This window comes from Monocercomonoides exilis (genome assembly GCF_001643675.1).
Source record: "Monocercomonoides exilis strain PA203 chromosome Unknown scaffold42-869251, whole genome shotgun sequence".
Classification (NCBI taxonomy): Eukaryota; Preaxostyla; order Oxymonadida; family Polymastigidae; genus Monocercomonoides; species Monocercomonoides exilis.
The window spans coordinates 821,009-836,113 of NW_027150587.1; the positions used below are offsets into that span (position 1 = coordinate 821,009).

The window sequence follows — 15,105 nt, forward strand, 5'->3', positions numbered from 1 at the left end:
CCAAGGAGCAATGAAAAAAATGCATGAATAGTTATTCTTCTTCTTCAGAGACCAAAAGCATTGGCGTTATGGATATGGAAGGAATTGGCCGACATTTCAGCTTCTGCTCCATCAGAACGAAGATGAATGGCAAAAACATTTGTTTTCTCAAGGAAGATGCTCTTGTAGAAATGAGGCGTTCGTCAGACAATTCAAAAACTCTCCCCCTTTACTTCAGCAATATTAGCATGATGAAAATGTGTTAAAGAATGAAAGGACCTCTTTTTGAATGTCTCGACAATCCATCATTTTTGTATCAACATTATTTTCAGATGAAAAGTTTCCTTCTTTTCTGCATTTGAGCTGTTTCGTGACGAACACCTTGCAGGCATCGAAAATAACAACATTCAAAAATTCTTCTTCTTCTTCAATAACTTCTTCTTCATTCAATGAGAAGGAAACATTATCATCAGCGTTTTTCTTCTCCTTCTAATTAAACTATCTTTTAATTCTTCAAATGGAAGCTGAAGAGAAGGGGAAAGAAATATGTCATTTTGATAAGCTGAATAAAAAATCTGAAAAATTTCATTCGAAAAATAGGAAAAGGAGCTTTGCCTTCGCTTTTGATGAGCAGAGAAAGAAAGAAATTGAAGAAGAAGAAGAAGAGAAAGAAATGAGGATTAAAAGAATGAATATCACAAAGATGATGGAAGAAAGAATCAAAAGAATTTCACAAAAGAGCAATGGAAATGCTATTTTGGATGAGGCAAACAACAGATTTCATTCAGAAGGAGAAGGGGAGGTGCATCAAAAGGATCCAAAGAAATGGAAGAAAGAATGAGAGAAAGAGTTTTTTTATTGGGAGAATAAGGAGGAAGCTGGGAATATTTTTGATTATTTCTAAATTAAATAATATTAATCAAAGCGCTTTTCATAAGAAAAAGAAAAATCTTACTCTTTTTTTTTAAATTCTATTCCTTTTTTTTTTCAATTGGAAACAATAAAATAAAAATTAACTCAAAAATGAAATTTCAAGATTTACAGTCTTTTACTATTTAAAAGAAACTCCAAAACGAAAGAATTTCTATAAAATACAATCAAGATATTATATCATTGAACGAGGGCAATGAAAAACAGCACGACAATCATCTTTATTTTCCAATTATCTTCAAGAAAATTGCTTCACAACTCATTCAACAAACAAAGAAAATCATTAGTGAAAAATAACCTTTGTTATTTTCTTTTTTAAAAATAATGAATTTCAAAAGAAAAGAAAAAAATCAAAAAAAAATCAAAAAATAAATAAATAAATAAATAAATAAATAAAAAATCAAAAGCTATAAGACACACACACACACACACACACAAAGATGAATTACATAGAAGGATTATTAAAAAAGCCATTCAATGGATAAAAAAACAAGAATTTTCAAAAAGAAAAGAAATGAAATGAAATTTCATACAAAATAATAAAGAAAAAATTCTCAATTTTCAAAAAATAGAAGAATTCAGGTGCTAATCAATTAAAAAATATGAAGAGAGAAGAAGTTGTGTTGTTGATGTATTCTTTTGAAAATGAGAAAATTATCAAAGATAAGTCTCATGATTCTTCAAAAAGAAAATGCTAAAAAAAAAAAAAATAAAATAAAGAGGATAAAAGAAAACTTTGATAAAAAGAGCTACGCTAATAACAACGTTATATTTTGTGCAATCAGAATTTCGTGCTATCGACGAAATTTCTTTTTTTATTGCTTCTTCTTTGAAAAAATCTTTCTATTTCTGTCAAATTCTTCTTTCATGCTCAGAAAATCGTCTTTTCTTTCTTTCTTTCTTTCAATCTGAAATTTATTTTCTCTTTCACAATGCATTTTGTTATCTTTATTCCTTCTTGTTCATCCAATTCTTTTTTTTTTCCCTCAAGAATAATCGCTTTTCATTGAAATATTTGCAAGCATCAGCAGACGCTTTAGGAAAATAGGGGAAAAAAAATAAGTCATTTTAATCGGATCATCTTCAAATAGACTTCTAATTCCATCTCATTCAATTTGTCTGTTCCCTCAAACTCTTCTTTTTGTTCTTCATTTTTCTTCTCTTTTTCATTTTCTTATTCTTTCTTTTCTTCTTTCTTCTCCTCTTTTTTCTCATCTTTCTTCTCATCTTTCCTCTCCTCTTTCTTTTCTGGTTTCTTTTCTTCTTTTTTCTCCTCTTTCTTCTCCTCTTTCTTCTCCTCTTTCTTCTCCTCTTTCTTCTCCTCTTTCTTCTCCTCTTTCTTCTCCTCTTTCTTCTCTGGCTTTTCCTCTGCCTTCTTTTCCTCTTTCTTCTCTGGTTTCTTTTCTTCTTTCTTCTCTTCTTTCTTCTCATATTTTTTCTCTTCCTTTTTCACTTCCTTTTTCTCCTTTTTCTCTTCCTTTTCTTCTTTCTTCTCCTCTTTCTTCTCCTCTTTCTTTTCTGGTTTCTTTTCTTCTTCCTTTTCTTCCTTTTTCACTTCTTTCTTCTCTTCTTTCTTCTCCTCTTTCTTTTCTTCTTTCTTCTCTTCTTTCTTCTCTTCTTTCTTCTCTTCTTTCTCTTTCTTCTCTACTTTTTTCACCTCTTTCTTCTCTTCCTTTTCTTTCTTCTCCTCTTTCTTCTCCTCTTTCTTCTCCTCTTTCTTCTCTGGCTTTTCCTCTGACTTCTTTTCCTCTTTCTTTTCTGGTTTCTTTTCTTCTTCCTTTTCTTCCTTTTTCACTTCTTTCTTTTCTTCTTTCTTAACCTCTTTCTTCTCTTCTTTCTTCTCCTCTTTCTTCTCTTCTTTCTTCTCTTCTTTTTTCACTTCTTTTTTCTCTTTCTTCTCTTCTTTCTTCTCTTCTTTCTTTTCTTCTTTCTTCTCCTCTTTCTTTTCTTCTTTCTTCTCTTCCTTTTTCACTTCTTTCTTCTCTTTCTTCTCTTCTTTTTTCTCCTCTTTTTTCTCTTCTTTCTTTTCTTCTTTTTCTTTCTTCTCTTCTTTTTCTTCTTCCATTTCAATATTTTTTATTAAATGTGTTGATTTTTCAGCTTTCTTTTCTTTCTCTTTCTTTTCTTCATCTTTCTGCAAATGTTCTTCAGTTCTGCTATTGTCATTTGTTGTATTGTCCAAATGCTCACTGGATGATGAACTTTCACTCGAATCTGATTCTGTCGCTGGATTCTTCACTGATATGCATGCTTCTTCTTCTTCTTCTCTTTCACCTGCTTTCACTTCATATGCATTTTCTTCCTTCTCCACGTGTGTCCTCTTCTTCCTCTGAATTGAAATCAAAACGATGCAAATAACCACTATAACAATAATAACAACAACAATAGGGATAACAATCGCAACAATTGTTCCTGCATTTGATTTCTTCTTGCCTTCTGGTTCAGGTTCTTGACTCTTCTTCCACTTCAAATACTTCTCATACAAATCCTCAGAATATGATTGATTGTTTTTTCTTCCCATTATCCATCCAGCTGTCGATCCTTCGAAAGCATCCGCAAACTCAAACACATTTTCTTGATTGCAGAATTCATCAATGCCTTCGCTTTCGATGAATAAGGAAGTAGGTTTTGATGTCGGCCCAACTGTGTTTGAGCTGTCAATATCCAAATTGCCACCAGAAGGAAGCAGAAGATTTGGCTTTATCTTTGCCATCCGAATGTATATTGCCCCTGCTTTCCCTTTTGGCACGGTGCACGACTTGAATGAGCATTTGCCGTTTCTTCCAATCGCAACTGTTGATTCTTCTGAACTCAAAGAAATCTCCAAGCCAGCCGCTTCTCCTTTCTCTGAATTCACTTCCTTCATGCTCAGCCCTTCAATGCTTACTGTTGAAGAAGTGCTTTCTCCATCTTTAATCGCAATTGCTGCTCCATTTTGAATGTTCACGTTGCTGATCTCCATTCCATTCAACGAAGCTGAACTCACACTGCTGAAAGAAAAAGGTGATGAAGAAAACGAAACAATCATGCTGTTGCCTGTGCATGAGACAGTGCTCATTGCAACTTTCCCACTTGCAACGCTCACAAGACCGCCAACTGCGGATTTTTCTTTACCAGCATTTGCAGTGATTTCAACAGATGATGATTGCGCTCCAATTCTGACAAATCGGCAATTGCTGATGGAAAGTGACGCTGACCTTTCATTTCCATAAATCAAAGTTGTCCATTTTGAGCTTGAAATTGGAAAGTTGAAGGCCAAAGACTTGATTTCAACCTCCTTTTCACATGTAAATAAAGCAGACGATGCGCTAACATCACAATCGATAGCAACTTCTGCGTTTCCATTTCCGTCACTGTTAACTCCTTCAATAATTATTCCGTTGTCAACATCAAATGTGATCACTTCAGCTGGAAGAGGATCTTCCGTTTTGACAGTTTCGATGATGCATTTCACACTCTTTTCTAAAAAGTTGTATGCATCCTTTAAACTGTAGGCTGCTAATTCAACACTGATTCCATTTCCTTTACCTCCATTCTTTACGAAGGCCTTTGTCATGTTTTCTGGCTTTGAAAGAGGGGGATCATAATACGTGGATACAAAATCACATTCATATATCATATTATTGTCGGTCCCAACAATATTCCACAAATTATCCCTTCTGTTATAATTAGCTGCAAAACTTTTCTTCATTTCTGCTGCGAGGTTTTCAAATAACGAGTCATTCGCCATTATCAATAATAGTCCAGTACTTCTTTTTGAATTACCTGCTCCGAATGTGCATTTGTCAAATATCAGATTCCTCCCATCTTCGGGCCATTTAATCTGACTTACTGATGTAATAGCAGTCATTCGTATACACAATACCCCAGAGCCATATTGATAATCAGTATGGCATGACGAAAATGTTGTGACACCTCCATCTCCAACAGTAAATGTACTATCTTTGTTATAAGATTTAAATGCAAATACCATGCTTGCGCTTTTTATCTCCGAAAATGTGCTCCCTTTCAATGTAAGATCAGTTTTGATGTCTGTGTTGTAACTATAGACATCAACAACTGCTTCTGCAAAAATATCATCATTTGGATCATCAATTAAATCAATTTTCTTCAAATTCAAATTGGACAATATCACCGTTTCGCAATCACTTGCAAAAAACACTTCTCTCATCGTTGAAAATGTATTTTCTTTATCTGCGCATTCAACTGATTCCATCGTTAACGATCCACCATTTGCATCAACAAGTCGATAATCAACCACGCTTCCCACTGGTGGCCGAATAAATCTGCAATTGCTTATTGTCAAACTTGCCTTTTGCCCATTAATCAAAGATAATGGTCCAAATGTTTCAACTCCTTTTTTATCCAATGTTGTTGGAATGTGAAATGCCAACCATTTGAATTCCACATCGCAATAGCAATTAAATGGATCTATTCCTTCATGCACTTCACAGTCTATTTCCACTTCGGTGTTTCCACTTCCATCACTTTTCCATCCTTCAAGTGTAACTCTTTTCTTATTTCTAAATTCAAAAACTTCCGCAGTTTTTGGATTTGCATCTTCAACAACTTTCATGTAGCATACGGTTTCATCACTCAGGAGTATGTATGCTAAAAACAAAGATTGCCTTTCCTGGCCAATATCCAATCCACTGTTGCTATTGTTCCCGCTTTGCTTAACGAACACTGTTGTAATTGGCTGTGATGGCTCGTCTAGCGAGTAAATCGATATTATAGTCTGGAAAAGAATTAATCCCCAAAACATTCTTGAAAAAACACTTTTTTTAAATTTTCAATTTTGATCAATATTTGTATAAAATGTAAATTGAAAAACAAAAAAGTTTAAGAGAATTTCAAAGAAAATAAAACATCAAAAGCTTTGAATGAAATAAGAAATTGTTTGAAACAATGAATTGATATTTGCTATATGATTTGTTGGTCGAGAAACATTTTTTTGTTGAAAAAATTCTTTTTATTTTTTCTTCAAAAACTTTATTATTTGCGAATAAATGCAGTCAGTTTTTATTTAATATTTTTGTCTCTATTGTTTTGTTTGAAAAAACATATCAAATCATTCTAATAACAAAAATGATTCGAAAAAATGCATTCCATAATAATTAACATTTTTGGCTTTTGCGAATGTGTTTTACAATTGAAGGATATTATTGAAAAAGAAATGCGAAAAATGTTACAAAAATTATAATTTTTATCGTGAAGACAGATGAATAAAAAATGAAATTTGGTGGAATTGCCATTACTGTTGATTAATATTCGTTGTAATTTTTAATTATTTGTGAATGGCAATGATTACCATAAAAGTTAATTTAACTTGTTTAACAGAAAACAAAATTAGCTGCGAAAACAATGAGAAACATGGAAAAAATTCATTTATAGGAAATCAAAAAGAGAAATTGAAGAATCATAAGATAAAGAAAAAGAATGAGAAATTTACATTGTCAAATGAAGAGAAAAAGAAGAATAACTATCAATTGTGCGATTCTTTGTCTTCTTTTCTTTCCAATATTTCTTCTTTTCTCTCTCTTCACATCCTTCGTTTTTATACCATATGCATCAATTTCGTTCTAAACCAAACGGGTTCTGATTACACTTAATCACAATGACATCATCATTGTTATTTTATTTATCTGCTTATTTTTCTTTCCCTTTCATTGTGACTTTTGCTTCTGCCACTTTCTCTGCTTCTGATTATGATAACGGTGATATTAGAAGTGTCATTTTTATTAGATCCTATTTTTTTTCGATCCTATTTTTTCAAAATCAATTATTCAGCCTCCCACATTTCGATTTATTAATAGTTTTTTTTTTGGTATTTAAGAAAAATATTATCAACTGAATAAATGCATTAAAATTAATAACCTGTTTCTTATGGGGGGGATGGGGTGGTTAAAAGCCTCCCGTTGAAATTCAATCAGTTACAGGTTGGTTCAAATTAATGTAATACTAAAAAATATGCATTTAATTAACAAAAAATAAAATTTCAATGAAAATTGAAATTTATTATAATGAAATAAATAAATTGGCTTAATGATCATTACCCAAATAATAAAAAATGAAAAAGGAAGTTGCAAGGAAATCTTCTGCGGGTCAGCTGAAGCTGCAGGGGGCAATGCTTACATACAAATATCGGAAATTTCGGAATCCACTGGAGCGAATGGCGCATATTGTTAACAAAGAAGGTTTGCATTTGGTAGATGCATATAACAGTAAAAATTTCAGCAAAATTCGAATCAAGCGTGCGGTGAAGGATGTTCGACAAGGCAGACTGGTTTCTGAAATTGGAACAAATGGTGTGGTCATTGGCGAAAAAGAGCAAACAGTGCTGGATGAAATAAAAACAGAATCACTGTCTGGAGCAAGCTTAACCATCAAGAAAATGAGCGAATTGGTCTGCATAAATATTATTCGAAATGAATAAATAAATATGAATAAGATTGAAAATGTTATTAATGATTAAAAACCAGAAAACACGGTAGATGTTAAAGTTTCTGCATCCGTTACCTACGATTTCATCAAAAGAAATCACTTGCTGAAGACATCAAGGACGAAAATTGTTGACGCAAACAGGCTTGCGGTAACATGCCAACAAGTTCTAAACCACTGGTATGATATTCTCAATGGATCACATCTGAACAATAGTTACAACAATGCAATAATATTTAACGGATGAGTCTTCACTTAGGGTTCACGAAAGCTCCAATCGGAGTGTTATTCATCCAGTTAATGCAAAATTATGTTTTGCTAAATCTGCGGTGCGAATGGCGAATTCTCCACTGATTGCGGAGGTCGCAGCTGATGGATAATCACTTCCTTCAGTGATTCTGTGGCCGAGTCTCAAACTTCCTGATGACTTGAAGCCTCTTCAGTCTTCAAATCTTGAGATTTGGTGGAATAAATGCGGATAGATGGAATCTTCGACGTTCAGAAAATATGCGCTCACAATTCTTCTCCCTTTGATCAAAGAAAGAAGGCAACGCATGTCACTCGACTAATCGCACTGCTTGCTTCTAATCAACTCCCACATTTCTCGAGAGGATCCAACAATCTGGCGAGAGTTCAAAAAAGAAAATGTGGATGTTGTGACATTTATCCCTCACAGCACACACACATCTGCCAGCCACTGGACCGAGGAATATTTACTGTTCTGAAATCTGAAATGAGTTCACAATGCGAATCACCTTCGTCATCGTCTTCAGCAGCGAAAACAACAGCTCTTGTTGAAGCTATCCAACAATTAATACATTCCGAGCTATCACCTTCTGTAATCAAAAGAGCATTCAAATGCAGCTGCGTGCTGAAAGACTCGTCTGGTCCAATTCTGATGAAGCTACCTCAATTATCGACTAATCCTCTTCCTTCGCATGAAAATCGATTTGACTTCTACGGTTAAGAAATAACAGAAGAAAAGGTGCTAAATGAGTGGGATGATTAATTGAAAAAGAAAAGCGAAATGGAAAATGAAAAAGAAAACATTTCTGATTAAGAAAATGATGAAACAATGAATTTCACAAAAAAGCTGAAAAGAAAATTCAAAATACTTCAAGATGAGAACGATATAGAGAAAGAATCATCTGATGAAATTGAACGAGGAAATGGAAAAAGTTAAGTCATTCGCAAATTAGATTCGAGTTTTGTATTTTTTTTGTATTTTTTTTGAATTTTTCATTTCGAAATATTTGTGAACTAATAAAAGAAATGGGTACTAAAAAAAATATGACCCTATTTGATTTTCAGCTTCAATATATTTTATTCAACATTAATCGATTACTCCATCACCTTCCTCTTTCTCTTCCTCTTCATTTTTCTCATCCGCTTCTCATCCTCCATCAATCTCCAATATTCAATACCCCGCTTTTTCCAACTTTTTTATTTGTCTTATATGACAGATGTCAAATTAAGGGGAAATGATCAAAAAAAGACGAAAAATCACAATATTTTCCAGGGGAAGAGAGTGAAATGGAAGAGAAAGCTTGAATTAGTGCAATGAAGATGAAGAAAGAATGAGAGAGAAGCAGTGAATGAACTGGAGGAGCGTGATATGATATGAGATGGATCATCATTGACACTCTTAATTTGGAGTGAGAAGAGAAAGATGACAGAGGAAATGAAGAAAACAGAGGAAAGGAACGAAAAAAAAAGAGGAGAGAGAGAGAAAGAAAGAAAAAGAGAAGAAGAAGGAGAGAATGAAAAAAGAAGAATCATAAAGATTTGTCTTTGCTCGATTTACAGAATTATTTTTTTGTGAAATTTTTCTTTTCAATTTTTTCAACATCATCCTAGACAGCTGCTGACTCACTTCTTCAAACAGACAGAACTGCTCTTTCAAACACATTTCGAAATGGCTTCTCCTCCATCTTCTTCTTCTTCTTTTTCTTCTTCTTCTTCTTCTTCTTCTTCTTCTTTGAATTCTAATTTATTTTCTTATTTGCATTCTTATTCTGAATTCCACAAAGAAAAATCCTTTGGTTTTTTTTTCCTTCGTGAGGACAGCCCACAAGGAAGGAGCACTTTTTATTTAGATGAAGAGCAGGAATTATGACAAAAAATACCAGTTTTATCCGCACTTTTGCACTTTATGCTCTTCTGGCAACGAATAAAATGAAAAGTGGCAGATTTCACACATTTCACTCGAATGTCTCACATTCAGCTCTCTTTAAAGGCAGACCATGCATTCTATGCATTGAACCAGCTGGTGGAGATAAGTCACATGTGGCTGAGAATGACAAAAAGTCTATTTTGAAGGAAAGAACATGAAAATGTGGGATTTTCCAAGATTCCAGGCAGTTGCAGAAGAGATCGTGACACTGATAAAGAGCGTAGTGGAGACAAAAAACAGAAAGTTAATAATTATGATGGGCGAGTTCGTACAGCTATTTGAAGACGGAAAGACAGTGGTGAACAATGCATCACGTTCTTTGTTGATTTCTTCTTCTGTTTAGGCTTTCTCTTCTTTAGTATCTCAGATTCCTCTCAATAAGCAAGTATTGTGATTGACGATATATCTTCTTATTGCATCCTATCAATACGTTCAACATTTTGACTTCTCCTCCTCATCCTCCTCTTTTTTTTTAATATTCCACAATACAACAATACACAAACCATTTTATTCTCCAGCTTCGATTGACTTGTGCAAACTGAAATGATCTCGACACCACCCTCATTATCACCGATGAAAGAAGTTACCTACAAGCAGATAGTCGATCAATGGGAATGCATTCCCATTGTCTTCCCAAAGATCCACTTGTTTCCTTGCATCGAGTGTGTTTACAAAGCAAACAAAGGAGGATGCACAACAAACAGCACCTAAAGCACCAGGAAATTTGAAAATAATTTTCCTTTCATATAGCATCATCTATCTCACCAATCCATGTCCCAAAGATATCTGAAGCTTTTCTGGCTGAATAAACACTGTATTTTTAATTATTTCTGAAATGCTATAAACTGATATAGATGGATATTACTATTTTTGTTATAAAAAATGACTCTTTGTTTTTTCGCGCACTTCGCTGAAGTGTTCAGCAAAAAAAATAAAGTGTAGTTTTTTTTTCGGGATTTTTTTTTCTGGGTATGGAAAAATAAAAAAATTTTTTTATCATGAAAGCGTGTTTGTTTCTTTGAAAAAAGTTCACTATTAATAAACATAGTCAATCAACTCTCTCTTGACTATTTTTTTGGAATTTTCTTGTTTTCTTTCATTTCCAGAATAATCAATACAAAACACTTTTTTCTTGTTTTATCATTTTCTTTTGATTTTCATCCTCAAACAATTTTTTTTCCATAGTTTTTTCATTATCATTATTCATTATCTTCTCTTCTTTCATTTTCTTTTTAATTCTCCATTCATCCAAAAAATCTTCATCTGTAATTATTTTTCCATGACAATCATATCTGTGATTCTTTCACTTCAGTGTTGCAGAAGGCTCATCAGGTAACGTTGAAAGAACAGCATGCCATTGATTTGATAACACTCCACTTTTAATGAGTGATGAAACAATTGTTTCAGGCAATTATGCTGTTTGCAGAGCCTGAGGAAGGGCATTTGCAATTGCTTTTATTCGAAGAGAGACAGATGAAGAAGAATGAACGACATATTTTGTGTTAAAACATTTTTTGAAGACGGCAAATACTCCACGGTCGAGAGGCTGAGTGAGGTGTGTGCTGTGGGGGATAAAAGTTACCACGTCGATAGAGGAATCAGCGAATATTTGTCAAATGTTGGGCTGAACTTTTTATGGATGAGAGTCCAATAGAAGAAGGCATCTTTCTTCATCTTTGTTCAAAAGAGTTCGTCTTTCCACGATTCCTGGAAGGAGAACATCTTCTGCGTATCTTCTAAATATTGCGTCGGTCATCCAGCTATCGTTGTCTTCCCAGATATTTATTGAAGAGCTGAGCATCACACGCAATTCGGCTGGAATTATCTTTGAAGGCCATTAAACGATGCTTTTCAAAGAATAACCATCTGCAGCAGCTGCAACGCACAATGTGGCGTTTGGCATGTTCATGGGCGTTTTGTTGAACCCAGCTGGTGAATCGGAAGGATGCACAACAAGCTTTTTGGTGGTATCTGAGAGGCGAAGGGAAGATTCGTAAGTTTTAAATATCAATGAAGAAGAATATTTGTAAGTTTTATGAAGATTTTGAAGAAGTTCACAAAAAGGCTGGAAAGTGTGATTATTTGACACAGCCAATCTTTGAACGAAGTCGTTTCTTGAAAGAGAAACTTTGAGGTGTGGATTCCTTTTAATTAATAAGAAGGGCGATGACTTCGTAATTTCAACTTCTTCTTTTTCTTCTTTAAATTGTTTCTTTTGTCTTTTCGAAATGATAGATTCCATATAAAAACAATAAACAATAAATAAATGTTTGTTGATGATAGAAAAAACAAACCAATTGTTTTATTAAAGTGATCGAAATGCTCACTCAAGAACTTTCGCAAAAAATAACTTCAACTACTGTTTTCTTTTCTTCTTGTGTTAAAAGCTTTAGCAAACCAACTTTTCCCACAGTTCTTCCTCTTTCAACAGCACTTTCAGCTCGATCAATCGAAGAAGGAGAGAATTCGTTCAGATTTCCAGAGTCTGTTACATATCATTTTTCATCTTCAATGATTGTTTTTGTAAGTTCGAAGCGATTTTTAATTTGTAGATGGGTGATTCTTTTTGAAAAGTCACAAATGTTAAATTTTCATATAAATTAAAAATAACATATTTTGCTCAAAATTATATTAACATACACCAAACTTAACTTAAATGGAATCTATTTCTTGATAATGCTATTTCAAACATTCTTGAGGAGATTTGTGAGCTGAAACAGAAATTTGATCGAAATATGAAATTTTTTCTTCATTTGAAAATTAAACAAAAGGAACTTTTCAAAAAAATTTTGAGAATTATCTTCTTCACAATCTTCAAAACATTCATCTCTCCACGATTCTGAAATAACAAAAGAACGCCCAACATTGATCGATGATAACAGTGAAAATTCAACAATAAAATTTTCTTTTGATGAAAACAATGCAGAAGAAAAGCCAACAGAAGGAGCAAATGAAATGGATGAATCAGAGCAAATGAAACAAATTAAATCAACAAAAGAGAATTTTCATTTTCTTCAAAAGCAGCTTGCGAAAATTGATAAATTAACTTCATCTTCTTCTGAAAAGAATCCTAAGAATAAACATAGTCGACAAGAACTTAATGAAATGTTGAATAAAGAACATGCAAAGATAAAAAAGGTGTCGAGAAAAAAAGTAAAGAGAATAATTGAAATACTCAAAGACGATAAAAAAGAAGAGAAATCAACTTCTTGCAACGAAATAAAATGTTTCGATCACACAACCCAGAGAGAGATTTCTCCTTCATTCAATTTGAAAGAGAAACGCATTAGAGAAACATTCTAATCAAAATACAACTGCAGCATAAAACTCCATCCTTCACACCATTTTGACGAATAAACTTGAAGTCTTCTTTTTGAAGAATTGCTTCATATGGATTATTATTAACTATACAAATAATTATACTAAAACAAAATGTATTTACTTTGTTCGTTATTTAATTTGTTAATTTCTAAATATGTTGCCAAATACCTGGTTTCAACGAATAGTTAAATATATTTGGTCTTTAATTGAAGAAATATTAAGCAACTTCGAAAAATGATTGCATTCTCTCTTTCTCTCTTTTTTTTTTTGGTTCCGGTTTCGCACCTAGGATCGGCTTTGGCACCGACTGTATTGTGAATGTTTGAATAAGTTTCATTATTTTCGAATGTTAACTTTATTTTAATTTTTTATTTTTTCCCCTTGTATTCAATGCTATCTCATTTCTTCAAATTTCCTTTAGCTTCGTTTTCAAAGCTTGACAGCTTTTTCCTCAAACAAGTTTTCTTTTAATTGATGCTTCAGAACAAATTACTGGAATGAAAGAGCAAATTTGTATTTCTTGAACACACAAATAGATGAGAACATGCAACACTCAAAGATGAATGAAGCGAAAAGATAAAAAATAAAGTGACTTGAAAAATAAAAGTTTGTTATTTAATAATGGACAAATAAACGTTCAACATTTGGTACAAAAACATATTCTCCAAATAATGATTTAACTTTGCAGCAGCAGAATCTAAAAATGCAATCTTCGTATCCTTCTTCCTCCATCTTTTCAAATACCATGGGTGCTTAACCCGCACCCTGGTGCCAAACCCGCACCCTGCAAATTTCTTGAAAATCTAAAAATCATTTTTTTCCTTTCAAGGAAGTTCATTGATGATGAAATTGCTTGAAACGGGTTTTAAAAAATATTATATTCTATTTTTTAATCAAAAACTTTCAAAAAACTGGATTTATAATATTTTTATTTGGAAAAGAACTTTATCGATATTTACTGAAAAAGAAAAAAAGAAGAGTTCAAAAAATATGTGCATGCTTGTTTGTTAATGTGTTTTCAAATATCTTTAAAAGTATTTTTGATTTGATAAATTCTGCAATAAATTTCACATTTTCTTTGTTAGATCGTGCCCATTAAAATGTGAAGAACATATAGAAAGTTCTGCAGCTTCATCGAAAGGGGTTTGTTGAAGTTATTTCTTATGTTTTTTAATCAAAAATCGTTCTTCTAATTAATGCGCATTGAAAATTTTATAGTTATGTATTTATTAATAAGATATTTTTGCATTCATTAAATATGAAATATTTTGTGTTGATAGGATTGTATCACTGTGATAATAATTCTATTTGATTAAAACATGTTGTTTCTTGGTTATGTGTTATTTAATTTTTATTCTATTTGTTATAATAGTTTGTTTTGTATAATATTTGGAAATGCAATGTTCTGCTGATGTATTAACAGTTTGCTGTTAAGAGCATTTTTATCTTTATGACATTCAAACGATCGATCATTGATAATATTTAGAGAGCAAATATTAGCATGTTGATTTTGAAAACCTTGATTTTTTATCTCCGAATGAACCTATTTTATTCATTTAATATGTTTCTGTGTTATTACTAATGCTTATAAATGATTAAAAAGTTGCAGTTTTCTTGATTATATGTATTTTCGTCGATAGTTTATGTTCTTTTTTGTACATTATGCTTGTATTTTTAAACTCTTTTCAATTTTATTTTTGATTCAAATTTCACTATTTCAATAAAAAACGAACAACAATATCTCATCGGTAATAAATAAACTAATAATATAATTATTGTGCCAAATATCAAAGTGATTGATCATGAAAAAATCATGAAAAAACAGTAAAAATAGAATTTTGACGTTGATAGTTTCAATGAAGCGTTTAATGGATATTACAAATTTTTTTCAATTTCAATATATTTCTTTTCCGAGTAAATTGTTTAAAAAAACTTTTTGAATTGTTTTTTGCTGTTTTGATGATGAAAACAAATAAAAATGTTATTGAAAACACATCAATTTCAAGTATGAGTTAGAATAAATACATAAAGCGCAACTTGAAAAAAAACTATATGTAAAGTTCAACAATAAATAAATAGCAACATTTTTATTGTTAACAACGAAAATAGTTTCTAACAACAGTTTTATTGAAAAAATTCAAATCAAAAGAAATTTTTTTATCTCACTGAATTGAAAATAGTGACACAAGAAAATGATACTTGCAAAACTTCAATTTATTTAGCATTAATACGTTTGATGAGAATCAACAAATAATTGATTC

The 15,105-nt window shown here is 32.2% G+C and overlaps 2 protein-coding genes across 2 annotated transcripts; one reads left to right on the forward strand and one right to left on the reverse strand.

Moving 5' to 3' along the window:
* Window positions 1–1,008: 1,008 nt before the first annotated feature.
* Window positions 1,009–5,674, reverse strand: MONOS_13314 (uncharacterized protein; the record flags this gene model as incomplete). Its single annotated transcript, XM_067866007.1, has 2 exons — window positions 1,009–2,542; window positions 2,567–5,674. 2 exons carry the CDS (start codon window positions 5,672–5,674, stop codon window positions 2,084–2,086), a joined length of 3,567 nt encoding a protein of 1,188 aa, XP_067722428.1. The 3' UTR covers window positions 1,009–2,083.
* Window positions 5,675–6,979: 1,305 nt separating this feature from the next.
* Window positions 6,980–8,317, forward strand: MONOS_13313 (uncharacterized protein; the record flags this gene model as incomplete). Its single annotated transcript, XM_067866006.1, has 3 exons — window positions 6,980–7,315; window positions 7,495–7,530; window positions 8,027–8,317. 3 exons carry the CDS (start codon window positions 6,980–6,982, stop codon window positions 8,315–8,317), a joined length of 663 nt encoding a protein of 220 aa, XP_067722429.1.
* Between the last annotated feature and the right edge of the window lie 6,788 nt (window positions 8,318–15,105).